Genomic DNA, 10,670 nt, shown 5'->3' with positions numbered 1-10,670 from the left:
AATTATGCCCTTTTTTTTTTTTTTTTTTGGTACCAGGGATCCAACTCAGGACCCTACGCTTGCACAGCAGGCAGGGGAACCACTGAGCTAAATCCCCAGCCCTATGTACTAACTTTTATAAGAGTTACCCCCCACAAAAAAAGCTCACTGATAATTCACTTGGAAATTGTAGAAATTTAAAATTGATTTTTTTGTTTTGTTTTGTTTTGGGTTTTTTTTTGAGATGAGGTGGGTCAGGATGGCTTGAATTCACTATGTAGTCCAATCTGGCCTTGAACTGTGGCAATCCTGTCTCAGCCTCCCAAGTGCTGGGATTATAGGCATGCACCACCATGCTCAGCAGTAATTTAAAACTGATATAGGAGGTGGAGTGTAGCTCAGTGGTAGAGCATGTATAAGCTGAGTCTGATCCCTAGGATCAAAAAGAAAAACAAAGAAAGAAATAAAAAATAAAATGGACACAAAGATTTCCAAATATTTAGTCTCAATTTTTATACTTCTCTTGGTACGACCAGCCCATTACGGACCACACTTCATACAGCACTGTGGTGAAATACCAGGCATGGTAGGTGGACTGTGTGTCCTCTACCGCCTTCTCTTTAGTTTGGGGAGCTCTCCAAAGAAACAGCAGTGCTAACCGCCCTGTGAACAACTGACTGTGCTTCCCGGGACTTGGAGCGTGTTGGCAAAGGACAACATCAGCTTCAAATCAACATGAACAGAGAAGCTCCTCTTCTTTCTTTCTACTTTAGACCACTTCTTAGCTGAGGGCAAAATCAGAAATTATATTTTTTAAGACATGGGGGCAACAGAGCAGACACCAGTTTTTTCTTGTTCAGGACCCCTGAGCCCTTCCCGAGTGAGAACATCCCCCAGCTTGCTTCCTGCCGTCCAGCAGCCCACAGGGACCTATGTGAACGTGAGGACTGCACGTGGCTTCCACAGGATGATCCTGGGTGGGAGGTTTTGAAACCAGACATACAGGAGCTAGGAAGTCTCATTCTTACAAAGACATCTCCTTCATCTTCACTTTCAGACTGAAGGATGTGACTCTATGGAGTGGAGAAATCTGAAAGAGGAGGCCAGCATTCGGAAATGGAGCTCAGCCCTGGGAAGTTAGAATTTAGCAGTGTGGTGGGGCTGTCTTGAGTCTCTGGCCCACGAAGCCCCAACACTGGCCACACTAGGACTGTAATGGTCGCGTCCTAACAGCTCATCATGTGTTTCCCGTGGAGTTTGCAAAACCCCAACCAAAAAGTCCTGACCCCTACTGGTAGTTTGAGAGGTCAAGCAATTAAACTCTAGAGAGAGCATTTACAAGAGTCACTTTGTGAAATGTAAATATGCTGGAATGCTCTGGGAAGGAAGCCTTTAATCACCTCTCCCCAATTAACCTGCCCATCACAATGGGATAACCTTGGGACTCCTTTGCTGTACAACTTTCTCACTTTCAAAACCATGGAAATATTGTAGTTCAAGTTGCTATAGGTCAGAGCTTCCCATTTGGATCACAAAAGTGGGTCACGGCGTGGTATTCATTTTGTGGTCTCTCAGATTCTGCCCTGAGAAATTGTTTAAATTATGCCATCACTGAAACATCATTTATGGAAAAGAAGAAATAGAAAAAATACGGATCTTAAAGGCATCCACTCTGACAGTAGCAAGGCTCCGCAGGTTTTAGGGTTGGTCAGTCTCCATTTGCACTCACCACAATTCAAACTCTAAATTCTCTGATAATTAAACAAAAGGAGGCTTCCTGTGGTAGTTTCCCTCCAGATCAGAGAAGAAAGAAAGATGCAGGATAGGAAAGAATTTGTTTCAATACAGAACAGATATGTGGAAGACAGTCTGACTAAACATTCAGAAATGATTGTTTTAACAATCTATGTCATAAATTAACCTGCCCACATGTATGCAAAATGGTAGTCATGTGAGAGAGATTTAAATTCTTCAAAAATGTCAGGACATGTGAAAAACAAGTATGTGAGGGAATTTCCTCTTTGTTTTTTAAAGCCTCTTCTTTCCGTTTGGTAGAAATGAAGTAGCAGAGCAGAGAAGAATGACAGTTGTATTATAATACATTATATGACTAAGGCGAATAATGGGCCAAAGGAAACTGTTTCTTAGGAAAAGCCCAAGCCAAGATTAAAATTCACTGACATGTATTTATATCAGTGCATAAAGAGCTCACACTTTTTTCTATTACGAATGTATGTTGCTGATTTTTCTCAGTTGTCTTTTTGGGAACAACTGCATTAATCCATTCCCTTAGCAATTTACATAGAATTACAGCGTAATGGATCAGGGATAACACTGATAGGCAAATTATGGGGGTTTAAAACCTGCCTCCATAACATAGCAGCGGTGTGACCTTACAGGACTCGTTTTACCTCTCTGTGCCATAGTTGCCTCTGCCGTAAAACAGAGGAGTCTGCATCCGAGGGAAAGACTAAGTGAAAGGCATTCAGGTCAGGTTCTGGAACACAGCACTGGTGCTCAGACTGTTTGTTAGTTACTGCCTGACTTCTAAAAGAGCTCCTCCATGCAGTATGGCACCAGGCAGACCCCAAGGTGAACATATTCTTAGTCTGAGAGGCTTCCCCCAGGTGTGATGAAGGATTCAAAGGGAATGTTCCCTCTGGCAGAGTTATCAGAGAGGGCTACAGTAGAAAAATTCAAATTTCAGGGAGACTATGAAAAAAGGTAAAGTTACAGGAAGCTCACAGAAGGCTCAAAGGACAACCACGGTGTCCAGAATAAAAGGACAGAATAGTCCAAAACTACAAAGGGAACTGCATGTGGTTATATTTGGCTAGAAATCAGCACGAGAGGATTGGTAGGGTTGAAATAAGGCTGGAAGCTTGGAGTCTATGGCAATGATCTAAAATGCCACGCTGAGTGATTTCGTACTTTCTGACAGTGAGTGTGGTGGCATCACAAAAGGTCTGAGGAATAGAGCAATGGAGTCAAGGCAGTGGCATAAGAAGATTCAATGGACAGTGGTTAGCAAAGGGATTGGAAGGGGTGCTCGGAGGTTGTTTCCATAAGCCTTGTGAGATCAGCAGAGCCTAAGGTCTGATGAATGTGGGTGGCAAGTATAAGTGACATTTCTATGTTTCTGCTCTGAAGTCCTTTAATAAAGGAACATCTTATAAAAAGGGTACACAAAGAAACTTATATACCTACTGTCCAGAAGTAGGAACTATGTGAAAGGCTATTTTATATATTTTTCCAGGCTATTTTAAATAATTGTTACAATCGTTGATTATCAGAGTTAGTAAGAAATTTAGAAACATGCAGTCTTAACTCATTCTCCAGGCAAGTAAGCAGGCCCAGAGAGCTAAGTGATTTGTCGAAAGATACAAAGATAATGAATGCCTAGGAAGGAAACTGTAATGCACGTTTCCTCAGTCCTAGGCTGCCTGGGAACCTCCCTTAAGAATAGTGTACAATTTTAATAATATTTGGTTACTTCACTGAAGAATCTTTTGAATAATTTTTAATTCTCTTCTTATGTACAAGTACCTGAAGGCCCCATTTCAGTCTCCTTGGCTGTAGCTCTTCTCCTAAACTTCAAAAACAGGGGCTTTGGACTGAGAATGTAGCTTAGTGAGTGGTAAAGCATCTGCCTAATATGCATGAGGTGCTGGGTTTAATCCCCAGCACTGCTGAAAACTTTGTAAAGATTTCTGCATGTGATTTCACCCTCTTCCTTAGTTACACATAATACGTCTATGCAAAAGCATCCAGATCTAAGCCTCTGTTTGGGACCTTCTGCCTCACAACAAACCTACACTGGACATTTCCACCCAAGTTCCTAACCAATATGTATTAGTTTCTTTTGCTACCTCTTTAAGTTACCTGGTTGGATTAAAGGATTATATAGTCAACACAGTCTGGAAACAATAGAGGCACCTTTAATTCTGTCTCCTATTTGCTACTCTAAATATCTTTTGAATATGTGACTTTCTTCCCTTCTCACTGGCCTAGCCATGGCCCAGAGCTTTACTCCTGTCCCACTGGGGACCCTGCTAATCACTGCTTCCTCATTCAGTCTATTTTCATAAGGCTTTTCAATTGCAAAAAACACAACTGGAACCTATCAAGCTCTCTTGACGTCTTACTTGAACTAAACAGCCTCCTAACTGAGGGGTTGGTTGATTTACTTTGTAAACAGCCAGCCATTAAATATTTTAGATTTTGAGGACCACCCTCACCTTTGCTGTGGTACTGTCACACATCATACATAACGGGTAATTGTACCTATGTTCTGCGAAACTTTATGTACAGTCTTTAGGTATACAAAGTAATAATAATAATAGTATTATTATTTCATAATAGCATTACTATTATCATTGAGCCTGTTTCTTAAGCTGGCCTCAAATTCCTAGCTCATGTGATCCTCCTCTCTCAGCCTCTCAAGAAGTTGGGACTACAGGTGTGTGCTACTGTACTTGGCATAAAATACTATTTTTCCTTCAAATAAACAGAAAACAACTCTACTCCTACCTTATAAATCATACAGAAACGGACAATAGGGAAGATTTTACCCGTGGGCTGTCATTGCTGGCCATGTCTCCTGTATCATGTCTCCAAGTTCACTCTCTGCACTGCTATGTGAGTCAGAATCGCAACCCAGGAAGGTGATCATGTTGATAGCTTAAAATGCATTGAGACCAATCCATTGCTCTCAGAATGGCTAAGACTTCTATAAGGCCCTTATACCTAATCTCATGGTACAGTTTATGTTTTCTATCACTTTTATGTCTTTGCACATATTGGCCCCTGCATTGGTATACCCAGCTTACTTTTTTGCACTTTGAAAACCCCTACACCTAAACTGATTAATTAACTGCTGAATATCTGCCCCTCCCAGTCATTTTCACTCTCAGCTTTCCCTGACATCTTCACCCTCCCCAATGCTCCCATAGTAATGTTTACTTCTACCATAGTGGTAATATCACACCTTATTATAATTGCACTTATAGATCTGGCTCCTTTAATTGAGTCTAAGTGGTCTAAGGATATGAAATGAGTCTTACTATTATTTTGGGGGCAAGCAGAGTATAGTACCTTGGTTTAGGAACTTGATCTGGGATCCTGGTGCAAACCAAGTTGGAGGGGAACCCAATCAAATTCAATGGTTAGTTTCAGTGTTGCCCGATGGGGAAATTTGATTCAACTGTACCTCAAAAATAGTAGGTACTCAATCAGTGTTGACTAAGTGACCCCCTGGTCTTGCAATAAGTGCTGAATTTTTATTTTTCATGTTTAAAATCCAATTTAAATCAAAATAAGGAGAAAAACCACATACAGCTTTTTCTTTGATTGATCTACAGATTTCTACTTTAATTTAAAATTTTTCTTTGACCCTAGAGATATGTATCCTGATTTTCACCATCACTGTACAATATAGATTTCATGTTTGATTTTAAGCTGTGATAAGAATATGCCATTCAAGATGTTTGAAACTGCATGGTGAGGTGCTATTTGCATGAGCATTATCTATTTCCACTGGCCTATCTTGAAAAAAAGAAAAACATAGTGTTTCTTAGCCACACCTGCCTATTCTGAATCAATAGAGAATAATGAGTGCTAGCAAACACTTTTATAAAGAAAGAATATCAGCAGTATTTAGAACCACAGCCAAGTCACATTTTCAGTGCAAAGGAGAGATATACACGGTTCCTTTCCAATTGTCATCATTAAATTTATGAATGTGGATTTTATAAAACATGAGCATAAACTAAACATAAAATGCTTTCAAAGAGTGTTGCATTTAGAAAACAGGTGATTAAGTTTTATTTCCTGTAAAACTAGGTTTAAATTTTTATAGAATTGGTTAATCAAAGCTCAATGGAAAAAGCTTTCTACAGAACCAAGCAAACCCATTTTTCTTAAGAACAAAGGAATTAGTTACCACTCGCCCATTTTCAGCAGTTGGTGCATCTTAATACACTCTACTTGCAAGAAATTGATCTTGTCAAACAGTACAAATTAATACTGCTCAGGAAAACTCTCTCCAGACTTTGACTTCAGTAATTAACTCTCTGAATAAGATAGAACAGCAAAAGGGGCAAAGCCAGCATTAATATTTATTTACTGAAGCTGAGCCATAGAAACATTAAAAGCTGTCTATTTCTGTGGTTTACTAGTACTCAGCATACAAATGGTTGGTTTCAAGTCCAACAGAAAAGAAAAACTACCATTATCATGATGAAGTTAAATTCTGAAACTTTGCAGATTAAATAAACCACCAGAACTAGGTCAATATTATGGTCTCAGTTCCACAATGGTAACATATTAAACAGACATTAAAAGAACAGCTATTATTCTGTATAATTAAACAATATTTTCTCATAAAAGTGTTTCATCTAAGGTTTTTTCCCCCAAATATCATAATGCATAAATGATTTGTTTTCCTTCTTTCTCTTTCTCTTTTTTTTCTCTCTTTTTCTTTTACTGTTTAAAAAAGAAGGTGTCAAACCATTTGGAATATTATCACAACAAAATGTTTTTTTTTTCCTTAACAAAGTTTGATTTTAACAGAACTAGAGGCATCTTAACACTAACCCAAAACTTTGGGAGGTTCACCAACCTCTAGAATATTTTTTCTCCAAATGCAGGCTGTTCAAGTGGTGCTTTTCTCCATCTGTTATCATACCGTGCTCAGAATTACATTGTCATATTTAATGTAAAAGGGATCAGTCCCCTTTCGTAGTTTAAATTCAACATAGTACTATAATTGGAAGACCAGTGTTTTTCTATTTTATAAACTAAATCAAATATCATAAACTTACATGTGTATTTAGACAAAATTCTCTCTAAAAGCTGAAAAACTCTAAGAACTGAATAAATCCAAAGGCTTAATCTGAAAACTGAAAAACTGTAGTCAAACTCAAAGTGAGAAGGAACCACTTACATGGTAAAGTGAAATATCTACTGTCCCTATTTGATTTTTCCCTGTGTGTGTATTTAGGCATGCATGTGCTTTTGTAATACAGCAAATATAGTGCTTGCAACCTAAATGGTCTTATTTTAATTTAGACTGAGCTATACGTTTACTAAAGTTTACAATGATAGTGATCATATCATATTATCTCATGATATAAACAATGCCATCTACAACCTCAATGGTGTAAGCATTGTTATAATAATGATTTGACTATGAACAGCGCTAATCAACTTGATCTCTAAATTTTACACCTCTTTAGGACATGAATTCTTATTTTGTATCCGCTCCATCTCAATTTGCATTTTAGGATTTTTAAATTTTGTTTCTTTCATCACTGACATATCTTCTTATTTCCCTAAATGTATTCATCAGATCCATCATGTCAGTGTTTTTATCAGATGAAGAATTAACAGGAGAGGTTGTGGTGATGGTGGAAGAATTATGTCATTTTGCTTATATTGATAGAGAATCACTTAAATATTTGAGCATTGTAGATGAAAGGTTTTGTAATATATCAGTAATTCTCTGCCACACTTATCATTCACATGTCTGGGTGTTTTGCTTACCACATCTCCACTTTTCTTAATATGCCTGAAAGCTGTGTGCGAATCGAATGACTAAGACTAACTCGAACAACTGTTTGGAAGCCTGTGGCAAAAATCAGTGGAATGGAATGGGGCGAGGGTGCATAATGGGATTAGCGAGTACCTGGTGAGGTGCAGTTGGTGCTCACATTTGCCCAGCAATTCTGTTAGTCTCAGACACTCCTCTCTGGCCCGGGCTGCCTGCTGCTGCTCCTGTTCCACGTGCCGCTTGCTTTCACTCAGTTCTGCTCTCAATTTCTCTATTTCCTTAGGTAGAGAGCAAGGGGGAGAAAGCATCCGTATGAAATATGTGCACTTAAATTCTAAATTAGCTCATGTTAATTTTTCCTATGGATTTTAATGTGATGAGAAATTATTAGAAATTTTAGGCTCACTTACATTTTATGACAAAGGGAATTAGCACATCCGGACATGCACATTAGTGAGGTTGTTTTGGATGTAAGATGAAATTTAGTTTTTAAAATGAAATGATTAAATGAGAACAGTCAAAATGCATAATCTGCACTTCCATTCTGAAGCTTGTTGCCTTTAAAAAGTCATTATAACTTAAAATGTCACTACCTTCAAAATCTGATCATATCTTTGTTTAAGAGATTTGATTAGATATATGCAGGAATTTACACCAAATTTGTGACTTTTTATTGTGAAAGCTATGATTTACAATTTCATCTGGATGTTATAAAAACCAGATTAAAGGTTAAAATACTTTAAGATACCTTTAAAAAATGTGAGGTGTACAAGAAGGCATTATTACAAGGTTCAATATTTGAAAAAATGATTTAGAAAAACTAAAGCATGAGAACCTTTAACCTCAAAAGTGTATAAAAATTTAGAGCTGCAATAATAGTACATTAAAATTTGCATTTCAAAAAGCAACAAAAGCACTCTAAGATCAATAAATGAGTATATAAAATGAAAATTTATGATTGGTTTTAGAAAGAAATTATTTTATCTTACTAAAATTTAAATATTTTAAAGCAAAAATATTGATATAGGATATAGTTTTAAATCATTTTTATAGTACAGTAGAAATATTTATTACAGAACATTTATGAAATTAAGCAAAAGAAAATAGACTTGAACATTTTAAAATATTCAGACTAAAACAAGGAAAACAAAAGAAGAAAGGGCAGAAATATTTTCAGATTTAACAAGAAGAAGCAATTTTGATACACAAAAATACGATGTACTTTTGAGAAAAAAGTCATGTATAAGCTGAGTATTTAAAAGTTAGCATCTAATCTAAATGTATTTTTAAATTTCATTATGACATTACTCAAAATCCCAAAAGATCTCCAACTATAGTTAGTACATCATGTAAGATAAATTTAACAATTCATTTATATATATTTTATATTCATAACACCATAGTCATGTTATCCCCACCAAAACTACATATTACCATTAACATAATTTATTATAAGTCCTCAAATATTGTTTTTAAACAGTGTAATACTGAATATATTGCTTTCATTCAAAGTAGACTTGCTATTTCTTTCAGAGTAGAATACTAAATATAAATGATTTCTTTAAAATAGTTTATTTGTTATTAAATATTTCCAATTTCATATGTAATTACAGATGAAGAACTTCAGTCTATTAAATTTAACTTGTTTAACATTTATAAAATTAACAAAAGCAAAGTACAGAATTGGAATTATATGTTGACTTTAGAACTTCAAAAATTTATTCATTAATTTTTCCTACCATGCTATATGCAAAACAAATGTGCTAAATATTATATTGGACTCAAGAGTTCACATGTTTACATTCAGAAGTTAACAATTCATCTGGGTGAGTAATATATAAGTAAAAAAAAAAGTATCAAAATATAAAGTATATTAAAAAAACAAATTAGTTGTTATCCATGATAATCCATGCTTCCACAGCCAGATGAGGGCTAAATTAGCACAGGCAAGAAGAGAAAGAAGGTGGGCTGGATTTAGCTCAGTGGTTCCACTGCCTGCCTCACAAGTAAAAGGTCCCGAGTTCAATCCCTGGAACCAAAAACAGAAGGGACAGCAAAAAGCTCATGGAGTGTTAGAGTAGATCCCATTAGGAAAGGTCTTACATCATGGCTTAATAAAGCTGCATTTTAAAAAAAATAACAGGAGACATTAATGATTTAAACACATGTGCCATATGACAGAAGCTAAGTTAAGAAAAAAATTCAAAAACTGGACCAATGTATAAGATCAAATTAAGGTGGAAAGGAATAGCAGAAGGGAGACCAGACCAAATAGGACGAGTAGTGAGACTTTAAACAGAAACATAAAGCATGGTAATTTAATGGGAATAAAAGGACAGGTACTATAGACCAAAGACAACCCCAGAATTTTGAATCGAGAAAATACTAAAGAATGACAAATAGAGAAAACATACACAATTCCAAACTTTCTTTAAAAGAATAGATACAGGGCTGGAGATACCACTCTTGCCTTGCATGTGAAAGGCCCTAGGTTCAATCCTAGCACTGAAGAAAAAAGAAAAAGTATAGATACAACAATTTTTATAAGCATCATGCAATAATAATTTATAGTATATGCCCCATAATGATAGTTAAGTTTTTAAGCATAAGTCAATTGCTTTTTTATTCTTGTGATTAAAGAGTCAGAGGCTGCATTGAAAGTCAGTCAGACACAGAGGGAAAGAGCCAACACATAGTTCCAAGAGTCAACACAAATCAGGGCTCCAGACACAGGTCTGGCACTTTTCAGCTGTGTCCTTGGACAAGTCATTCACCTATCATGTAACTTCTTCAGCCTAAAATGAAAGTGAAATTGTACAAACTCCAAAGACTTGTGAAGATTGAGTGGGATGATGAATATTCAGCTGAGCGCTTAGCACTTAAGAGCTAGAAAATACCTTTCAAAACCAGCAAAGTGGTAGGTAGAAAAAATGACTTGCCTAAGGGTACATGGCTATCCCTGAAGGGTCCTGGATTAGAGGGAGTAAAATTTCCTTCTTCCTAATATAGCAGCATTTTGGTAAAAACAGAATAAAGCTTTAGCTATTATAATTTTCAAACGCAAAAAGCATTTTTTTGTTAGGAAGATGGAAAATTACTGCCTGCCATGCCAGCAAAAGAGCTTACTGGTGCAGATAATCAA

The 10,670-nt window shown here is 36.5% G+C and overlaps 1 protein-coding gene across 15 annotated transcripts in view; it reads right to left on the bottom strand.

The window, feature by feature from the left end:
- The window catches only part of Sdccag8 (SHH signaling and ciliogenesis regulator SDCCAG8), a 200,243-nt gene that overhangs the window by 99,027 nt on the left and 90,546 nt on the right, over nt 1–10,670 (bottom strand). For all 15 annotated transcript variants that reach the window (XR_002025980.2, XR_783991.2, XR_002025982.2 and 12 more), the window contains exon 13: nt 7,664–7,806. Coding sequence is in view for 5 of the 15 variants with exons in the window: in XM_010642586.2 (XP_010640888.1) it covers nt 7,664–7,806 (143 nt within the window). In the remaining 10 variants the exon portion in view is untranslated. The remainder of the gene's footprint in view (nt 1–7,663; nt 7,807–10,670) is intronic.

The sequence above is a fragment of the Fukomys damarensis genome, unplaced genomic scaffold, assembly GCF_012274545.1.
Source record: "Fukomys damarensis isolate Sample0158 unplaced genomic scaffold, DMR_v1.0_HiC HiC_scaffold_11, whole genome shotgun sequence".
NCBI lineage: Eukaryota > Metazoa > Chordata > Mammalia > Rodentia > Bathyergidae > Fukomys > Fukomys damarensis.
This window is presented reverse-complemented; position numbering and strand designations above follow the sequence as displayed.